General features: G+C 41.0%; 1 protein-coding gene and 1 long non-coding RNA gene across 5 annotated transcripts; both read right to left on the bottom strand.

Annotated features, from left to right (window-relative positions):
• Positions 1-12: 12 nt before the first annotated feature.
• Positions 13-20,280, bottom strand: wdsub1 (WD repeat, sterile alpha motif and U-box domain containing 1). 4 transcript variants are annotated; one of them, XM_064327383.1, is made up of 11 exons: positions 20,138-20,279; positions 19,370-19,789; positions 18,759-18,946; positions 16,489-16,575; positions 10,596-10,689; positions 9,786-9,819; positions 9,576-9,616; positions 9,331-9,482; positions 5,355-5,534; positions 2,305-2,439; positions 13-1,445 (listed from the first exon to the last, which is right to left on the bottom strand). In XM_064327383.1, exons 2-11 carry the CDS (start codon positions 19,762-19,764, stop codon positions 1,294-1,296), a joined length of 1,458 nt encoding a protein of 485 aa, XP_064183453.1. In that variant the 5' UTR covers positions 19,765-19,789; positions 20,138-20,279; the 3' UTR covers positions 13-1,293. The 4 variants fall into 4 exon arrangements, 1 of the variants encoding a protein (XP_064183453.1); XR_010328998.1 differs by lacking the exons at positions 13-1,445; positions 2,305-2,439 and adding an exon at positions 7,365-7,391 and having other exon boundaries at positions 5,422-5,534; positions 8,270-9,482; positions 20,138-20,280; XR_010328997.1 differs by lacking the exons at positions 13-1,445; positions 2,305-2,439; positions 5,355-5,534 and adding exons at positions 6,105-6,799; positions 7,365-7,391 and having other exon boundaries at positions 8,270-9,482; positions 20,138-20,280.
• LOC135250754 (uncharacterized) lies at positions 15,467-16,488 on the bottom strand. Its single transcript, XR_010329000.1, has 2 exons — positions 16,362-16,488; positions 15,467-16,274 (listed from the first exon to the last, which is right to left on the bottom strand). It is a non-coding gene; the product is annotated as an uncharacterized LOC135250754 (long non-coding RNA).
• Positions 20,281-21,226: the final 946 nt, after the last annotated feature.

A 21,226-nucleotide genomic window follows, 5' to 3' on the forward strand; every position in this document is an offset into this window, starting at 1 on the left:
TTCCAAAGGAGGTCATGATTAAAAATATTTTTATAGTGTAGTATGGAAGTTGTCACAATGGATCAACCTCCAAAATAAAATAAAAATTCAACTGACATGACTGACATATTGGGAAAACACATGCTGGTATATTATTTGGTAACGCCCCATGATGGTAGAGTGATACAGCAGCCTGACAGCCCATATCTTCCTCACATAGCAGGATAGCAGACACAGACATATAAAACAGCAATATTAGTTTCATAAATAAGACACAGTGTATTCTGTCCAGGAATGATGGCCATTATGGTCCTTAGCAAAACACTCCAAAGTAGTCTAAAATTGCATGGTTTGGAAATTAAATTTATGGGTTTGCTAACAAGAAGAGTGCTGGCACAGAATGGCATACATTAGCAAAACATCTTTCATGAAAAGGAGGAAACATTATGACTTTCCAGCGTCGCACGACCAAAGCCTGGATAAACGGCTAGAAATGCAATCATTACAATTAAATCAATGAGCCCGATTTCACTTCCTTATTCATAGGGTCCATCGCTATTTTTGAGGGCTGAATCTTGGGGCACAATTTTTTAAACTATCTTGTGAAGACAGGGATTGATTCTTTATGAATATGAATTTAGCCCAGCCCAAAACTATTAAAGCAGTCACACATGCATATTCAGAACATCATTTCAATGATTATTATTACTATTTAGGGCCACTAATTTTCAACTTGTTGTGTGAAGGCAACATGGTATTCTTTCAAATAAATATGAATTAAACGTGGTCCAAAATGTTTTTTTTTCAATAAAGACAAAATTTCACATTTACAGAACTGTCTTCCTATCACATCAGGTGGTAGCAGCCCAAAATTAAATCATCAGTTATATTCGAACAACAGGCTAAAAATCAAATAAGCATCTACATAGGTTATATTCCCATCAGCATCTAATTTCAGGAACAGTACAAAGATGGAGTCACTGGATGGAGAACTCTTAAGACTTCTGAAATAGATAGATAGATACAAAAAATCTATGCGACAGAGAGTGTTTACAATTAAAGTAGAGGTCTTGTAAAAAATAAAGTAAAAAACACGACAGGTTATCTACAAGGTGAACTACACATCCAGGAATATACACCTACATGAGATAAACATTTATGCATACTATGGCTCTATACTCATATAGATAGATCAGAATATACATTTGACCAAGAGGTTGGCTATTGGCTATAAGAGATTGGCTATAAAAGAAATCTTCCTGTTCTCAAATATTGGAAAATATTCTGAGAGACCAGAGGGAAAAATGCTTCTAATCACTGGCTGCTCTTCCAGCGACCAATAGCCATCTTCAAGGTTCTGTTTGGAGTGACCACAGTTGTCTGTAATGGCAAGTTTGTCATGGGACTGGAGCGATTCTTGCTGTTGATCCAGCTTTCAATTGCTTCTCTCTCATAGGAAAAGCCATCTGTTTGAGAAACGCACAAGCAAGCATTTATTTGACCATCATTGTATTTCCGTAAATGAGACAAATGAGCATCACTCAGTGAATGATTAATTGTAGGTATTTAGCAAATTTCCATATATGCAATGCTGGAAAGGTACTGAGAGACCTTCAATCAGATGTCCTAAGGCAAAACCATCAGTATTGACTAACCAAGGGAGACATTACTGACAGTGTCTGTGGTGTCTAACTATGTAATCAAAGGAAGAAAGATTCCAAGTCATATAGGGCCAGATGTACTATGCCTTTTGCGACTATTTTCAGATGCTGACATGACGCAGTCTGCCCGTGAAACATCCATCTTATGTATCAAACAGGCGCACGGATGGAAGCGCAGTATTTATGTCATCTATTTGAGTCATCGCAAGCACGCTTCTTCTCCTTAATGCATATGCATTTAAGGGAGGATTGCGCAAATAACTGGCAGAGATATTATAAGTGTGGCTGATTATGTATCCCATTGAATTTACTAAAGTTCAGGCAATTAACAAGCGTTGATTTTCAGGTACAGTACTTGAAGATGCACTGAGAAAATCCTATCAACAAGAATCACATTATTTCAACTTCCCAAGCAAGAAATCATCAAATGGTACAGAATATTCATATGAATTATTATTAGCTAATTACTGCAGCCAAGCAATAAAGGCTGAGTGTTTGTCAAGGAAAATATTGGCTAAAGTCACAGAGCAGTCAAAACTTTGCACTGCAAGCTTTATGTACTCTATATAAATCTGGCCCATAGTGTTCATGTAAAATAAAAACACTGCCATCTTGGGAGAAAGATGAAAGTTGTGTTTCAAAGACTGGCCAAACATGCACCTACCAGCTGCTATGACGGGGTCTTTCATAACCTCTCTGGTGATGGGGCATAAGAACTCATCTGGGACACCTGTGCAAACCAACGACATCTTCAGCTCCTCAATCTTCCGCATCACTTTGTTTCGAAGGCCTATCGAATCTAAATGAGGAAAAAAGACAGGACACATTCAAAACAAAATATTAATAAAAACTCTTGAAAATCTGCTCTGTAATGCAAACTGCAGGGACAAGAAATATCCCTGGATTCACAATGTTATACTTCAAAGACAGGGGAGTTCAAATATAATGAGCTTTCTTTGCTTCAAGGGTCTTTGAGTCATGCATAAAGCAGACAAACAGATGCCACACTGCAGGTACCTGTAAGAGTTTATCCTGGGTTTATGGGAAACCAATGAAAAATTCTTACATAGTACTTTAACCTGTCAGTAAGTCAACATGCTGAAAACAGATAAGCTGGAGGTCGCCTTTAAGATAATTCCAGTAAATCCCATTCTCCTTCCTACTCGTGAAAGCAAATACCTTTCATTTTCATGCTAACTGTTCTCATTAAACAAGAACTCAAGGGGGCACAGGGTTAGTGTGTGATATTCAGGTGATTTTCAGAAATTCAGCGCAGTCTGGAATTGCTCTGCATAGCCAAACAAGCTCCACAAAGACCTCACAAGAGCTTCCTGTTCAAATGACACTCCCTCCTTTATCGTGGACTACAAACCAAATATCCGGTTCATTCTGCAACTGTCGCCACTGGCATGCCAGTGAGCTCTGTTGATATTAAACAAAGTGAAAACAAATGGAAAAGCACAGACTGGAATTCCAGCTGACTTTAAACGTTCTGGGTGTTCTCTGGAAGAGTTAAGCCCTTCGCAGAGCAGCGCTGAACGCGGCCTGATTTCGAACCCGCTCCCTAGGATACTGCGGAGGATGAAAGGGCCCCACACAAACGCCCCTCGAACGAAACATTTGTAATCGAAATGCAACGGCGTTCCTCGGGTTCTCCGCTCATGTAAATTCGCGCCCGCGGTTGTTGGCTGCTCGGTCCGCAGAGACCCGCGGTCGCCAGACGCTCCAGCGCCAGACGCGTTCCCGCGGCAGCCGAGCCACCGAAGCGAAACCGCGCCGGCTCGCGTCCCGAAGACCGCGGTATGACGACTCCGGCATCTCGCGCTGATTTTGTTAATTAGCCCTCTCGGCAAGCTCGGGAGTCCCTCAGGAGACGGGGGGAAGAACGTGAAGAACGCGGGATGTGATTGTGCGGGAAAAGGGGAGCGGGGGAAAGGTTAAGGGTGCGCGTGGTCGGGTCAGGGGTTCAAATCTTGGATGAGATGGCGCCACTAACACATCCTTCACTGCAGAAGGTGACGAGCCGCACTGAATGAGAGAGCATGATAAATGGGTTTCCTTTACACAAATGTCAAAAAAGGACTTGAGGATGAACAATAGCATAGGAGCCCATGATGAAAAGGGCAGAAATGAACTGATCGGGGAACTAAAATCATTTTACGTGCAACGCTTCCACAAAAAACATCCTTATCCGTAGGACACTTAATGTACAGTGCTGTAATGGAGCAGGTCTGCTTGGATTATTCTTCGTAAAGTGCTGGCACCTAGAGGCAAATATAATCAAGGCTATCAAAACAAGCACAAGCTTGTAATGTTTTTGTTCTACCACAATAAATGAATGAGGCCAAATTCAAGCTTGATTTAATGAAAAAGACTATTATGGAAGTCAGGCAATAATAGAAGCCACAGTACAATACTTTAACAGTAAGATTGCCCTCGGAGTTGAAGATTGAGGCTTGGTCTTTACAGTACTTATTAAATTGAGTGCCATGTCACATACTGTACATTTGTAAATGAAGAAATTAAGTGGGGTACAAGGCCATTTGTTGTGTAGGAGAACTGCAGTTAAATTACAACCGTGACATCACATAGAGTTAACTGGGTATCTACCGATTTCTCCATAGAAACACAAGATCCATCAGAAACATGCATGCACTCAGTAGATCTCTGGTTATCAGGTGTAATTTGTAAGATGCAGAAAATGGTTTTTTTACAAGCATTAATAAGCCTCAGCTGGGATTTACAGAATGGTATGTGAAGATACAATCATACAAATTAGCATTCAATTCAATCACATCAATATTACAAGTGCGCCTCATTTCTATGAGACGACAGTGACACACAATACACATAATGAAGCAAAGATGAATGTTCAAAAGATGAATGCATGAATGAAGGGGAAGAGATAGAGGGAAGAAAGAGACCCTCCATAGAAGAACAGATGGAAATGCTCACAAACACAGACACAGCACAGAAAAGTTAAAAGCATGTACAAGTCCATTAAAGAGTCTATACCCTGATAAATCCAAATCCGTAAATCCTGTTTCCAGCCAGATTATGTATTCGCTGAATTTTTTTGTGCATTCCACCCCTGGAATAATTATATTTATATTAAAATTATATTATAATTCTCACTTTCCAAAAGAAAGGATTTTGTTGGATAATAAGGTGTTTTCAAAGCTGATTAGCTCATGCTTCTGTTGTAATGCATGGAGGACACAAGACAGATAGGCTCTCAACTGTGGTCCTACAGAACTAAAATAAATATTGTGTAATATTGCTCTCTGGACATGGTGATGATGATGATGACACACACTAGTTTGCATTCTGCAGATGACACATGCTAGTATATTTTAATAAAGTGTCCATGTTTTAACATACAACTTTGTGCCATTCTTGTTTCCTGAGTAGGGGAGGTTCCTGCTCATGTAATGATAAAGTAGCTTGTTAGGTGTCATCACTCCAAAATTGGCAGGGGCGATTTCTCGCTGAATTTTACATTAAGTCTTATCAATCTCAAAAATTGCATTTGGAACATGCAGTGTCTGAATTTTACATACAACCTAAACTAAGCAAGTCCTGTACCTGCTGCTCATTAAGACCTTCACTGGAAGATCCAGGAAAACAAATTCACATGACACGGCTGCCAACAAGAAAATTCCCACAGTTCCACAGGTGCGTAATGAGAAGTGCTTGCGAGCGACGCACCCTCACCTATATTCATCTCAGAAGCCAGGGTGTCCTTGGTGAGGGAGACGAGCTCCCCTCCGTCGATGTTGTTGGCCTTGAACGCGCCGACCAGCGCCTCCAGCCCCTCGGCGCACAGCCAAGCCGAGACGTCCTCCTCCGACCAGTCGCACACCAGCAGCCTCGTGTGACCCGGCAGCTTCCTGTCTGGAGAGCGCGCAAAACAGGAAGTGGCTTCCCAACGGGGCCGCCGTTACCCCGCTTATCTGATCCCACCAAGCGCTTCCCGTCGGCTCCTCGCATAAACACCGCGTCCGCACGGATAACCAATTATCGTCCGCTCTCAGACAAAATAAGAAACGGGAGGCGTGCCGCAGAAACGCCAGCGGTTAGCCCCGCGGTGCCCTCCGTTTCTCAGCGGCGATTTAATCACATTCACAGGTCCGGTAAATATTTATTAGCAGAGGCCTCGGCACGACCTCTCTGTCTCGGTCTCGCCGACGACATCGAGAGACCGTCGTTTTTCTTGATAGTAGGAGATGGGACTTATAACACGCTCATGTGTCACGAGGGCTTTCTAATCATAACTGTGCGGAGCCACAGCCCTTTACATTTACCATCATTAAGCAGCTGAACGAGTCCAGCAAAGGCTGAAGATATCTATCATTGCTCAAAGTAATTTTTGTGTCTTCTGTACTCCCAATTTCCCCGTCTCTAGATTGACACTAATGACCCAAGTCTCAGACACCAACCACCTCATGACCCAAGCCGTTGCGGTTATATACGTGAAGACCATTATCTACGAGTTTTTACTCAACCGTGCCCTGATGAAAGGTTAAAGACTAAAGTGTTAGCACAACTAAATAAATTATCGGCTAGCATTACCAATGTGGAGTTCATCCCTTACAGCTTTGAGTGGTTCTCTTAGGGTGTGTTTACACTTTGAAATAATACATCACAGAATTTAGATTTGGCGAAATGCACATCCCATATTTTTACTGCTTGGAATATACACTATATTCGCCTCTAGATTTCCATGGCCTGTTTGGAGGTTGTGTATGGGATTTGACTTTCACATCTTGGTGGGTGGTCTCTGATATAAACCATAAACTGATAACATGCAAATATTTATATCTAATACATTTCATTTATTATGACAAAGCACATTTTCTAGCTTTCAGCATAACGTGAAATAAAGTCAAGCTCCATTTGGTCTTTAGGTTAGCCACAGTATGTTCTCCAACCTTGACTATAAAGAAATAACACTTAAGACAATTAAATGAAATCTTTCAGATTTTTTGGCAATTAATTATTCACAATTAACTGATTATTAACAATTACTAGTATGGCCACAGGCATCACATTAATCATGGCCTTTCTGTGTGTGCATATGTGCAGCCGAAGACTCAAAGTGGTGTGCAGAAATACCTCCATGTTAGAGTCTACAGACTGTGCATCTTGCCTAAGCTAGACTGAAAGTGAAAGACAGATATGAAAACCCATTTAAACTGCAGTGTACAAGTGGCTATATTTTTAACAGTGCACCTGTGGTCAAAACAATACTCAAGTGTGCAAAGTTTCTTTTTCCCAGAATGACCTGACAAGACATACAGCAATATCATAAAAAAAGCCAACTTCAAAATAACAAACCCCCACACACACAAACCCTCGCCCATCCCAAAGTGGACAGGCGTCCCTGGATGTCAGCAGCAGCGAGGGCTGCCGCTCAACTAATGTGATGAAAACACAGTTTTTGGAATTTGAGGGTGTGCGTTTGGAGGTGGACAGCAGCCTACTCTGACCTGCTGTCTGATTCTTCCACCATTGTGAGGTCATCCCATAGATGGCCCACTTAATATAATCTTCCACTGCTGAGTGAATACTGTGGCTTTATCGGCCTTGTCGTTTGTGATTTTGTCTTCTAATGCATTAACTGTCCCAGTACCTATAACACTGCTAAAATGAAAACAGACCATGACATTTTAAAATGGCAAGGACTGACAGCACAGTGCAATGGATGAACTGTTCTTCTCTTACCTTCACATGTGGCTATACTGCTTTCAGCTGGGAAACACAAACAAAAACAAGAATAAAACGAGTATTTTAAAAAATCTTACTAACACTTACAATAAAATATTTCAATGTTTTAATACTCCACTTCTGTAAGCCACTCTGGATAAGTGTGCCTGTGATTGTAATGCAATGAAATATTCAAAATTTCACTTTTAATATACATGCTGTAATATGTTCAAATCTAGAGTGGAAATAAAGTGCACCTATCTAAATTAAATCTTTAATGTTTCATAATCAAAAATTACTCAGGAAACAGCAGACACACTGCATGTAACTTTTTGCAGCTCAACAGATGCTATAGTTCTCCTGCTGTACTCAATTAAACCTGCAATTATGCAGGTACCTTGGTCCATAAAGCCACTAGCCATATTACTAAGGAAACCTATTTAATAACCTATTTAACATACACATCCTGCCTTCTCACTTAATGGTAACACACTCCAGAAAAATCCTAACCACACACAATACCTTCACTAGACAGAATGCACAATCAACCAAAATTCATGGGAATTGTTTGATTGATAGCAACTGAATCTCTGCACAGGACTAATTATTTCTGCATGTGGCACTGGATGCGACAGAACCGTAAGACAGAGGGAAAGAGGATGCTTCCATCTGATCTAGATCAAATAAAAGCAAGGCGAAAATCAATTTGGTGCTTCATGCGACGAATGTGGATGTTCCACCAAGCCCGAGTGGCCGCTCGGAAAACAACAGGTGCGACATTATTGCGACGAACGTCACACTGATATTGATATATTGAATTTTTCCCCAAACACCCTTTGATTAATGTCAGACTTGGATTCCCCTCAGCAAACACACAGTGACCTCTACTGCTCGCAGCAGCACAGACGAGGAGAAGGACTCACCCGGCGGGGACTTCCCTTCATCTCCTAATGATTAACAGAGGAGGAAAAAACAACGTTAGCGTCTCGCACAGCAAAGTGGGGGGGGGGGGGGGGGCTGTTCAGGCCTGTACTTCTGTTCAGGCGAAAGTGTATTTAATCTCACATAAGGAAATGTGAAGGGGAACTCTGAGGCCATGCACGAGGCTTGCGACGCAGCTCCTAAACATACAGAAATCCTTCATGGCTGCAAACGTATTATCAGAAAGATACGCTCGTAGAGCTGCGCAGAGAGGCCCGGTTTCTGGCATTTTCCGTCAGCGCCAGCTACTGGCAGAGGAAATCCCCAGGAAGTGGCCTGCGGCTGGGTGTCGACGGTGGAGCGTTTTCGGGTGATATTTATAGAATCCCAATTCAGGTCCGCTATCCCCAGAGGGGCCCTGTACCATCTGTCGGCGGAGGCCTGAAGCTCAGGGGCCAGCCGCTGCATTCATAACCCTCCTCTGCCCCTACCCAGCTACCTCAGCCAGGAAACATTCTCCCCACAGCTCTCCGGGGCACAGGAAGTGTGTTCCTTCAGCTCTCGCAAAGGAGCGGGGTTTCCTCCAGCATTTGCTCACGTAGCGCCGATTCGTGCTATTATACGCAGAAAAAAGCTTTGAGTGACAAGCCTTTGCTGTCCGTAGGGGGTCTGCAGTCTTGCTGAGAGGAGAGGATTCATCCCCAACTACACAACATAGCCTGTTATTTTACAAACGCACAACCCTCCAGTAAATCGATGTGAATACATAATGCTGTTCTCAGTGAGACAGTAGGAAATAAATGTGGAATGATCAACCATTCTCATAAAAAGCTCCAACTGCAAATTGTACAGTCAGTGACTCTCTAAATTGCTAATTGCTCACACGTCCGCATGTGCACACTTAAAAGTTTGCTGTTGCAAGGGGAGTCTGTCGTAACCATGCTTGCTTGGAGGTTGTGGTGAGAAGAATAGAGCTTTGACTGCCTGCAACTGTGGTTGGAGGGTGTAGTGAGAAGAGCTTTGACTGCCTGTAAATGTGGTTGGAGGGTGTAGTGAGAAGAGCTTTGATTGCCTGTAACTGTGGTTGGAGGGTGTAGTGAGAAGAGCTTTGACTGCCTCCCATCCTCCACCCGCCAGATGTTCACGGACTTGTCCATGGATCCTGTGGCTATAAGGCAAGGTGCGGTTGCTGAAAAGGCACAGGCTGTCACATATCTGAAGAAGCACATAATACACACAGTCAGGCACCCCACACTTTAACATAAGTATATTTAAGTTATTTCCATAATGACAAGTGAGGAACGTTACCTTTCATGCTGGTGTAATCTATACAGCAAAACACCTTGGTCCTACGAATCACACAGCCAGATTATTTAACAGTGTGGAATTTTGAGCAATCATTCATGTGAAATTTTGGGCAATCTTTCAAGTTTATATAGTTCTGAATATAATTCAGTACCTAACTGTATACTCAAATGAAGCCTTTATAAGAAAATATTATAGAAAGGTTTTACTTACAGCACCATACACTGTGATAGTTTTATCCACTGAGCTGCCATGAGAAAAGAACACATAACAAATTACATACATATAAACAGTACAGGTGGCCAAAATGCAGGTACAACGCAACACTACTTTGATCAAAAACAGGTGGGTGAAGGCAACATTGGACAGTGGCACAGGGTGGAAATGCGTACGAAATCCAGGTTCGACCGAAGACACTTTACCTTGAGAAGTACTAAACGGTGCTTCGTAAATCACTGTAATGGAACAATTAAGTGTATAAAAAGTGGGAAGCGCTCTGATAGAGCGTCTGCTAATCCAGTTATAATTTAAAGTTTGGAACATGCAAAAATAAAAGAAGATTAGGTCCCCCTAGTGGTCAAACAGAATACCGGCAGGACAGTATGAAGGCAAGTCTTGATGAAAACGACTGAAAGTATACACATTGCTCTTCATTGCAAGATTACACAAAAAACTGCCTTGCTACTTGAACTGGTTATGTAGAATTATTACTATTGCTGTAGAAATACAATCATTAGAAATTTTCGATAATCTATCCATAGGACAGGATTGAAATAGTCCAATATACCAGATAACAGATCTTGATTACCAGACAGGTTAATGTTGATTCTACCTAAATAGAATTCAGGGTTCTGCACGTAACTGCAGGAGCACAAGCAGAACAGCATGCTATGATATGCTAAGCTGAGGAGGACATGCCAGAGGAAGTCCATACACCGGCAGACCACCTTATGTGTTCTTCATTTTCCCATAAGGCAAAGCGCACTGACTATAGCTGTGGTAGGGCATGCGCTGACTGCTTACCCCGAGACCAGCAGCTGCGCGTCAGCGGAGAAGGCGCAGGAGAGCACGGGCGCAGTCTGCCCCACCAGCGTGTGCAGCAGCTGCAGCTTGCAACCTGCGCATCAACCACCAGCAGAGAAGAAGAAGAACAACAAAACTTTCAGACAAGGAACAAGAAAACCCTTTCATGAAATACATTTAAACATATTCAACAAATATATTTAAAGAGACAGCAGTTAGATTAAGGTAAGTACTGTATTATGGTGAACATTATCATGGTAGTAACAGGTTTACAAAAATGATAATAAACTAATAATACAGAAAAAATCAGTAATGTATGATTGTTTTTTCATTTAGTTGAAAATGCTATATCAATGCTGAAGGAGCAAACTACCGTTCTATATAATCCATAGGTTTTTGTAGTTTTGCTTGACTAAAGTTCCTGCTGTTCATCTACTGAATTTTTCACTAAATTTTATCATTTTGGATGCCTAAGGTAAGAATGTTTACGTTATGGTCACATACAGACCTGTCCATAATGATAAAGTCTTTATAAAATGAGTAAGGTCTGACCTGTATTTTAATTCTCAAACATGGAACCTTTCTTTCATTTCATGTCATTTTCAACTGCAATATCACTTTTTTATGATAAACGTAAAAAAATGTGTCTGAAAAAGCCAAAGCCCTGTTTTCAGTACTTTCATTCTCCCTTTGCAAGGACAGACCTATGGAGCCATGTTCTATTGAGACTGGTTAACTTTTCCAAGATCCTTCAGAATATTTCGTTGCACTTGTGGACCACCCTCTTCAGTTCAAATGACAAACATTCAATCGGATTCAATCCTGGAGACTGAGATGACCACTACAAAACAGCCATTTTTGAGGTATGCTTGGGATCATTGCCTTGCTGAAAGATCTATTAGCAGCCAGAGAAAACCAGGCTTTTGGGCCAATATGTGTGGGTAATTGGTGGAGCTCATGGTCCCATTGACCTCAATTGCTCCAGCATTAGTAGATGCAAAACAATCCCATGATAACAAAAAGGGGCATGACGTTCTTTTCAACATACGCTTCCGATGCCAAATCAACCGCGGGTATGCATGGCCAAAAAGCTTCATTTTGCTCTCATCTGACCATAACAACCGGTTCTAATTGTTCCAATGCCATTTCGCAAATGATTTTGTTGATTGCCCTCAATAGATTTTTTATTTTCTGAGCCTTCCAAAAGGGTTTCTGGCCAGAAAATGGCTTCTAATGTTAGATTTGGAGACTTTGTGTCCCCCAAGATGCAAACAATTTTTATATATCTTCAAATGTGGCCCTTGAATTTTTCTTTGGTTTACCACTGTTTCAGTGGTTTTAAACTTCTTAATGATTAACATAATAGTGGAAAGGAGTATTTTTTATATTTTATTTATTTGTTTGCAACCATCTCTTCTCTTTTCTTTCCCATGGTTAATCATGACACATTTTTTTTTTTCCTGTGTTACCCCATCTTTATACTCCAGTGAAACAAGAAACCATGGGAGCCCACAGGACAGTTGCCTAAGATTGACATTAACTTGAAGAAATAGCCTACTATGTTAATATTTTTTGTTTAAAATATTTATTAGGGTTGTGAATAATTAAATCTCTTTGGGAAAAAATATTACTTGCTAACCAAAATATTTTTTTTTCTGAACAATTGTATTAGTATAGAAGAATATTATATAATAATATTATATATATTTTATATATTATATAATAATTTTTTGAGCATACAACATAGCTCATTTCATTACCTATTGAATGTCACAGCTTAACTCTTGTAGGCAACACAAGCAGCACAATACCAAGATCAAAGAATATCAGCACACAGGCCACTCTTAGGAATCAAGCTAGCTAGCAGGGTAAAGACAAATGCATTCATCAATCCATCATTCAGTCAACAGATTTAAAACATTTTAGTAACTCAGTGATCCACACAATGCACTGTAGCCTAGTTTTCCATGACTGTCCTTTATACAGTACATTCTCAGTAACAGGGCTACGTCAACTGCTTGTTACACTTTGCCCGCCTTAAGCCAACCAAGTGGCCCAGCTGACCTATATCCTAGACGCAGTGCTAGCCACTAGCCTAGCCAGTCAGGTTACTATGCACTTAGCTGGGTACGATCAGCAAAAGAAAAATAAGCCTTTGGGTCTAATTATGATGTCACACTAACACTACTGCTAGTTCCCACTGGCCCAACAGACAATTTGCATCATGGGAGAGGGAGGTGGAGTAAGAGTGGCTGGCGTATCCCATTTTTTCTGCCTAACAACAACAGAAGCTATGTCAGCATTCCTATTGGCTAGCAGAACGGATCGGACAGGAACAAAGAAACAAGATAGAGGGCCAAGATTTCATTGTCAAAAACAGACATCCTAAGTATGGCAGTTAGGCTATGTGTTCTTTCTTTCAACCACACTAAAAAGGAAAACCCAAAGATTTTAATGAAGTAATCTGTTGAAGAAAGGCAGCACAAATCACTATGCATATGGCAATATTGTGAGTTTTGCTGTTTGTTTTACCAATATCTTGGGTGATCAGATGTCCTACATTGTGCAGGACCTTTTTTAACCTTTTGTCCTCAGTTATTCAAAGATACATGTTAATTTAAAGAAAAACACACATTAAATGTATTTGTACAGTAAGAATTCATATCAATTTCAGTCACTGCACTGGGCCATGGCATCCCTATCTTGTCACGAGAGAGAAAGGAAACAGTAACTGTAATATTGCATTTGAGCAATCAAAAACACTATGTCATTAGCTAAAAAGTTGATATATCTAGCTAGCTATATGGATACATTTTGGTCAGTAAAATGCACAGACCTAAAAAACAAACCTGCAGCTATAGCAGGTATGTAACCAGGTCTGGAATATGCAGCCAACCCCTGTGTGAAGTCCATACCAGGTGATGTACCATAACAGCCAAGTACAAATCAGTTTTCCACAGAGAAGAACAAAATGTGAAGCAACATTTTGCCAGTGAATCTTACCATACAACTGCCATGCAGAAATACACAGACATATCCATGGACAAATTTAGTCTAAATTCCATTCATATGGCGTACAATAACATGGGCTATGTAAACACACTGAATTTTGGACAGTTTGGAGAACCACAATAAAGTAGTTCACAAAATCAGCTTGCTAGCTACAGGTAAAATAGCCAGATAGATTGCAGGCTAGCAGACCCATGTTTGTGCAGCTAACATAGCTAGAAAAAGGAGAACATTAGCTAGCGAGTAAACTTTTATTAAACAAACGGACTTGCTGCTAATTATCATTAAACTAATTTATGCCCTGTAAATAACTAGCTGACAGCTGTGCTATGTTTACACCCATTTAAAATTAAAAGATACCACTTGCTCCATAGAATTTCCTAGGCAAACATTCCACTATGTAGTTGTAACTAGAAAACCAAGGAATTCTATACAGGACATACATATCAGATTAGCATCATTAGTTAATGCAGGTGTGAGGTATCTTTGAACAGAACAGATCACTTCTATGTGTAGTGAAACAATGTTTGCTAGTCACTCATGAATGTAACCAAATGTAGAAAATGACCAGGTATCAGGCCATTCCAACTGGTCCAGAATGTCGCTGCCCACCTGGTCCTCGTCCTCCCCAAATTCACACTAGAATTCCACGTTTGGACACCCTTCTTTGTCTTGCTGTGGCGACCCGCATTCAATCACACACTGGTATTCCAAGCTATGAATTGGTACTGCCCACTGCTCCTACCTATCTTCAGACAATGATTGCGCCATACACACTTCAACTAGACCTCTCCGTTCAGCATCCCTTCCCCAGCTGGCTGTCCTACCTCTGAGCACCCAGCAGCCACTGCTCACAGCCCCAGCTAATCTCTGCCCTCATTCCCTGAAGGTGGCACAACCTTCCCCAATCAGTCAGGAAGGCAGATTCAGTGGCAAAAACGTGACATTTTCAGACCAATGCTTCTATTTAAAATTCCCCTTTATTTTGAAGATCTTGAGGCATGCACCTTGACAGTGGCACTTATAATTGCAACTTTGCTTATCTCTACCTCTAGTGGCGTTTGTCTGCCAGGTGAAATGCAATTTTGGCCGTTGCTTTGGCTAAAAGCATCTGCTAAATGACTAAACTGCTCACTGCAAGCCAGCGAGCTGGATTCTTAATGGGCAAAACTGTGTTCTTTATTGTTTATAATCTAGCTATAGCCTACAGCTAGCAAACAAAGGAGCTAAACATTCAAATAGAAATAGAATAGAAATTAATTAATAGAAAATAATATTGCCCAATTCAGATATAATTTTTTGAATATAAAGCTTATCAAACCAAATTCACTGGTGAAGTTAAATTGCCTGTGAAATTATCAATATTGATATGAAAAGCCATTATTAGTAAGCCCACCAGATGGCAGTGTGTATCTATTATCATTTACCATTGTATATTTTCATTTATAAACTCACTGTCAGTATTAAGGAGCATCTTTGGTAAAGAAATTACAAATACAAGAACATACAGTACACACAAGGTGACACGTATGTATGGTTAATCTAACAATTTTGGTTGTAACAGACAAATGTAGAAAAATGTAGGCACTGGCCATTATCGATCATGGTTTTTTCCCCACATCATTATGTCATCTCATACTCAGAGGTGGGTTTAAGCTAGGTGGGGTTAGGGGAGTGGGTGTGTGTTTGCAGCCTCGTGTGCCAGGCTCGGGATGTGTGCACATCTTTGTGGAATTTCAAGGCTTGCTCTTGGTTCTACTTTCAGAGTGCAAGTCGTCGCAGATAAGCACCACCCACCTACACTTCTGTTATTCAACAAATGGCAAAAGGGGTTACAAATCACTGAAGTTGTACTTTAAAAGTAATGTGTACTTCCAAATAAATGTTTAATAAAATTCAAAGAGGACAATGCACAGGTGCAAGAGTATGTCAAGATCCGGTAAATATATCAACATGCAATAACTGGAAGATCAAAATTAGAATAAATTCAATCTGAACAATATCTATGTGCGTTGATATTAATGCTACAGTCACTGGTATGAGCATCCAGGAAAAAAAAGGAAAAAAAGTGACAGCACTTTTGCAGATGATCCTTCAATGAATTGAATTTCAGTTTCCAAAGAATGTAAAAGCAATATAAATGCAAAACAAACAGCGTCCCCCGTTCTGCGCAGCGTGAGTGACGCGTGCTCTCTCGTCTCTTACAGTTTGTTCAGTAGCCTCTCCCTTCGGCAGGCACTGGGCTAAAACAAAGGCCTTGTATTAATCCTGCTGGGATGTGACACAGGATGAAGCCCCCTCAGCCAGACATTCCCGTTTCCACAGCAACGGAGGCAGGTTAGACATTGACTTCTGTTCTGTATGAGGTGCAGAATTCTATCTGCCACTGTTTTTTTTTTTTGTCATTTCACAGCTTAAAAAAAAAAGTGTGGAGTGAGAGCATATAACTGCAAAAAATATTTTTAGCTTTTGTTCGTTGCTCATTTCAATAGTAAGAGTTATGTAAAGGTACAATTATATTCTGTATGTGAAAGCTGTCAGACAAATAAAAACCTGAACACAAATGAAGTACATATTATTAAAGAAAAATGCAAAGGGCAGACCTGAGTAATTTCCTCACCATTTCAATAAAAACCTTTAATAGAAGTTGTGTGGGTTATTTGGAGGTCCCTGGAAGCCAAAAAGATATTGTAAAGTGACCATTTCTTTCAAGCTGATACAGCTCATTATTCGTGCTTTTGATGAGAATTAATTTACCATAAGCCGTCTTGTTCTGCAGTGATGCAACTATTAGTCTTCAGTGGGCTCAGATCCAAGGTCGAGCAGAGGGCGCATTTGTCTATTTAACGTGCGGAGCGACAGACGGGGATAAGGGTCGGTGTACCTGCTGCGGCTTGCCGAGAGAGCATCCAGATCTTCAGCTGGCTGTCCTGCCCACAGGAGGCCAGTCGAAGCCGCGACAAACACCCGTCTGGGAGAGAGAACAGCAAGAGAAGCGCGCTAACGTTTCCTTCCGAGACACACTGAAGGAAGATTACAATGAGAGCAAGGGGAACGTTTCAAAAAGGGGACATGCACCACAAAATTGTGAGCAGGAATCATTATAAATGGCAGTCAATAAGAAAACAAGTGTTTCCTGTTTACTATATATATAAGAATCAGTAACGTTACAGGACTTTTATTCATAAAATGAACGAGAGAAGGACAATGGTTAAGAAAACTGAGCAAGGAGCTCTTCCATGGCAGGCAGAATTAATATTTTTTTCTCAGCTGATTAAAATGGATAACCCTTTTTCGTCCAAACATATGGTTATGATACACCTAATAGCCTAAACTTTCCTGTCGTGCGAATGCAATGCTTCAAACACAATGGAATTATTTTAACAGATTTCAAATTTAGACGATTATTAAAAAAGACACATTCGAAAAAATATTGGTATTGCAGAAGTATTTATAGCAATCAATATATTTATACTTGGAGCATTTCAAATTCTGATAATGTATTTCACATGCATTCAATCTTCTTACTGCATTTGTCACAGAAGTATGCCATGCAATTTTCATCTCTATCATAACCTATTATAATTCAAACGGTTTTGTGTCCAAATAAATCTAAACATTGCATTACATGTGATGTCTATTTAACCAAGAAATGCAAGTATACCTATTTCTTTTTTTCTCTCTATAAAACAGACTTCCATTCAAACACAACTGAAATTGGAGAACATTTCAAGCCAAACTGTATAACTACCATAAATAAGGCCATATATGTATATTGTTTTTTGTGGCACATTGAGGTTTCTGTGGAGGTGATCCTGAGGTGAAGTTCTGATTCCAGTGTGGGAGAGTAATTTGGTGCAGATAGAAGGAGGTGAGCTTTATGATCAGTCTGCATTTGAAACATCCCAAAAATATTGTAACCTTTAAAGATTATTTACGATGAGTCTTATGCATTTCTACAGGACAACCCAAAAGCACTCCCCCTTGTTTGGATACAGAACTACAATACCTAACAGTAGATTACCTTTACTTTTTACTTTCCTTTGTAGGGGTTAGTCAAAGAACGTTTGGATCAAACAATTGTTCTGTTGGTTGTTACCATTATACTCAGTGATTTACCTCCATTTTCCTGCCAGCAAGCAAAACAGGAGGCACCAATATTTATTATCAAAATAAAGTGATAAAAATGCTCAAAATAGTGAATTGGACATCTGCGTCAAGTATGCACAGTGAGAATGTTTTTCTTCTCAATGGCAAGTGAATATCCAGGTCAAAATTGAGGTCCTATTATTTTAGTTATTCTGTCAGGGCTGAGAGGCTTGCAAGAGTGCGAGGTGTTATCTATTCAAATAACACATTTAATTAATTCCCAACTAGAACATGTTGTTATTCCTTTCACAAGAGCTTACAGTTCGCAGCATGTGGCAGTGCTATGTAGGCCGTCCTAATGTCTCCCAGTCTGGCCGTTCGCACTTCAGCAGTGTAACGTGGAAGTGGAAACGCTCCTGACCCCACAGCATATTAAAGACACGCCGTGTTGTCACCACCTACACCCACCTATAAAATGTTTTGTGTGTAAACGAATGAATCGGTTCCTTTGCGCGTGTGCATAAGCTTGTTAGCTCGTGATAAATGGAGAAATCAGGGACGTGTTTTTTTTCCTCTCTCTTCCTGTTATGGAGAGCCCAAAGCGCTGTTGTGAGTTATGTTGATTATGTGCAGAGCCAGCATACTGTGCAGCACAGAGAAGCACTGTAGCATAAACCTACCGGCAGCAAACGGGCTATTATACCTGGACTTAAACAACACATTATTGGCCTGAGACAATCAGAAAATGGCTCCTATTAGGGGCACTGTAAATGATCCATATCAAATTATGGCAGGTCAGTGCCTCGGGTGCAGCTGACCTATGCAGGGCAGTAGACTGGGTGGGTCAGGAGAAGTGCCTCTGGCTTGCTTGGGGCCCCTTCACGTGAACCAGAAATGTAGCCTAACACATGCTACACTTTGCTCTTTAATTAACATGATCAACATCCCTAGCAATGCTAAAATAAGTCTGACATCACATGACCAGGAGAACCCAATTAAAGGAAGTGAAGAAGAGAAGTAAATATTCAGGAAAGCAGAGGAAGTTGTGAGGTCACTTAAACGTACCATTCTGGAGCTTGGGTGCAAATTGACAGCAGGTGACCCCTAGATCATGGGCATTCTTCACAGTGTGAAGAGGATTCAGTTCTAGATCCCAGACCCTAATGTCGCCATAGGTTGATCCCGTTGCAAACATCTGACCGCATGGAGTGAAGGAACATGCTACAATCGAGGCTTCGTTACTTGCACCGGTCCTGAGGGTTAATATATTTCCACAAATCAAAGACTGACATAAATTGATAGCTGTGCAGAAGAAATAATAACCACTGTATTTGTACTGTCTCACTGTACTGCCTGCATTATAATTTAAATAGAAAAAATAGCAATCCACTCCGACACAAAAAAAACCAAAACAGATAGTGCTCAATCATGCAGTTAACTTACTACCTTAGAATGAAATATTTTTGAATAAAAGTGCTGACGATGACACGCATACGCATTTAGCTTTCAGTAGATGTGTGTGTAACTACATGCAGCATGTGTTCTTTAATCATTTATTCAACACGTGTTCAATTCGAATTTTTTAAAAGCAATTTGGTCAGGCAGAGATGTGTATGGCGGCTGCATAACGCACAGTTTTATGTTTTCATACTTTTTTCGAAAGTAAAGGGATTTACCTGCGCAACCTTTTTGAAGGCAAGTCCCACAGGGCGAGAGTCCCATCAGACGCACCTGAGATCAAAGAAGAATCAGGGGAGAAAACGCACACCCTGACGGGGCTTCGCCCTGGGTGCTCAAACACTGTCACTAAGTCACCGGTGTCCATACTCCAGACAACTGTTGTGGCGTCTGTTGAGCAAGATGCCAAGAACTTGCCACAGGGACTAAAGCAACAGCAATGGACCCCATATCCGTGTCCAGTAAGTGGCGAGAATGCAAGCTCAGAGAAGTCCTGTGTAAAATAGACGCGGATGGTCTTGTCAGAGGAGCACGTAGCCAACAGTTTAGGAGAGAATGCACACCAGTTTATGTCATCTCTGTGGTCTCTGATCGTGCAAATTAGTGACACCATTTTGATAGTCCGTGTCAGCTGGACCCTGCAAAATAAATAAATATAATAAACAAGCGATGTTTTTCACAAGATGGCGCACTTAACGATTCTGTAAAGCTGAATGGTATGGATAGCGACGATACTCCGATACAGGGTCAAGCTACGTAACTAGAAGTGCTAGAAGTGCAATACTATTTGTCGTTGCGATGAATAACACAAGGCAACTCCCAGGCAAATCGCCTAGCTATGAAGGTAACATAACTTGCCAACGAAAAAATGGCAAATGAAAACTACACTACGGCAACTCCAACATGTAAAGAAAACATTTACAATAGTCATGTATATCATTTAAAAACAATAGATGCACTGAATACAGAGCATAAACGTTTAATACCTGAGAGAAAGGATTATCTAGCTGACATTACGTATTTCCTGGTCGACCAGCGTGATACGCGGTACAGTCATGTGACATCCCTGGGAGCGAAGGGGCTAGTTTAGAGAAAGGTCGTCACCGTTAGCTAGACCGTGTTATTTTACTGTATGCTTATTTGTACGAATATTTTTTATCTGCCATCTTTCCCCCCGATACAATTACTTTCACATTCCTGATACTGAGTTTCATGACTTCAAACGTTTAGTCTGCCCCTTGTCAACAACTGCTGGCGAAATAACGCAGTGAGGTACTGTCAACAATGGGCAGTCAGACCCATGCATTTCAATGATGTGTAAAATCGAGGAAACTGAAGGACTCACTGAGGAAATCGTGCGCAGTTTCAGAGCTACCTATATTGTTTTGAACGGGGTGATTGAAAGCGGATAATCAGATGTCTTCGGTTTGAGACAGAACTGTACATAAATCCATATAGGCTACTGGAGTTACCTACTAACCCACTTGCCGTCAGCTGTATTTTTTAAGAAATACATTGAAAGACAAATTATGCATTTATCTTCTGTTTTAGCTTTTATGGTACAGTACTTCAGTAATTTATGAGAATGGTCTCAAACTCCAGTCATGGAGTTACTGGAGATTTCATTTCCAAGGTACTTTTCTTTTAATCAGCAGCCAGTTTAGGTCTTGGGAACAAGGTGTGCAGACTCTTCAGCCAATGAATGACTTAAATTAAGCACTTTAGGTGCAGGAACACATTAGAAACCAGCAGACATAGCCAGGGTTGTATTAAGATTACATGGGCCCCGGGGCTACGACAAACTTCATGGCTAGCCGACCCACAACCCTCCGCCACGCCCATTTTAAAGCAGAGCACCAACTGCACCACAGCCGCACAGACAGCGGAACAGACAGAGCGCAGGATCTCTAAGCTACAGGTAGGATTTCTACTTTTTGATTACTGTGATATTGTCCCCCCACCCCGGACCTTGTGGGCCCCCTGACAGCATGGGCCCCTGGGTTTCAGCCGGGCGTGGACACAGCAGCCCTCAAGGATTTCAGCTTAAGATCCCTGATTTACGATGACCCTTAACA

Source organism: Anguilla rostrata, chromosome 3, assembly GCF_018555375.3.
Source record: "Anguilla rostrata isolate EN2019 chromosome 3, ASM1855537v3, whole genome shotgun sequence".
In the NCBI taxonomy this organism is placed as follows: Eukaryota; Metazoa; Chordata; class Actinopteri; order Anguilliformes; family Anguillidae; genus Anguilla; species Anguilla rostrata.

Bases quoted from the DNA above. Each gene is read 5' to 3' on its own strand.
- wdsub1 (XM_064327383.1), bottom strand. From the start codon at position 19,764: ATGGTGTCACTAATTTGCACGATCAGAGACCACAGAGATGACATAAAC. The intron at 18,947-19,369 runs GTAAATCCCTTT...ATTAACCCTCAG, and splicing joins CCTTCAAAAAGGTTGCGCAG to GACCGGTGCAAGTAACGAAG. The intron at 1,446-2,304 runs GTAGGTGCATGT...TTTCTCAAACAG, and splicing joins AGACCCCGTCATAGCAGCTG to ATGGCTTTTCCTATGAGAGA.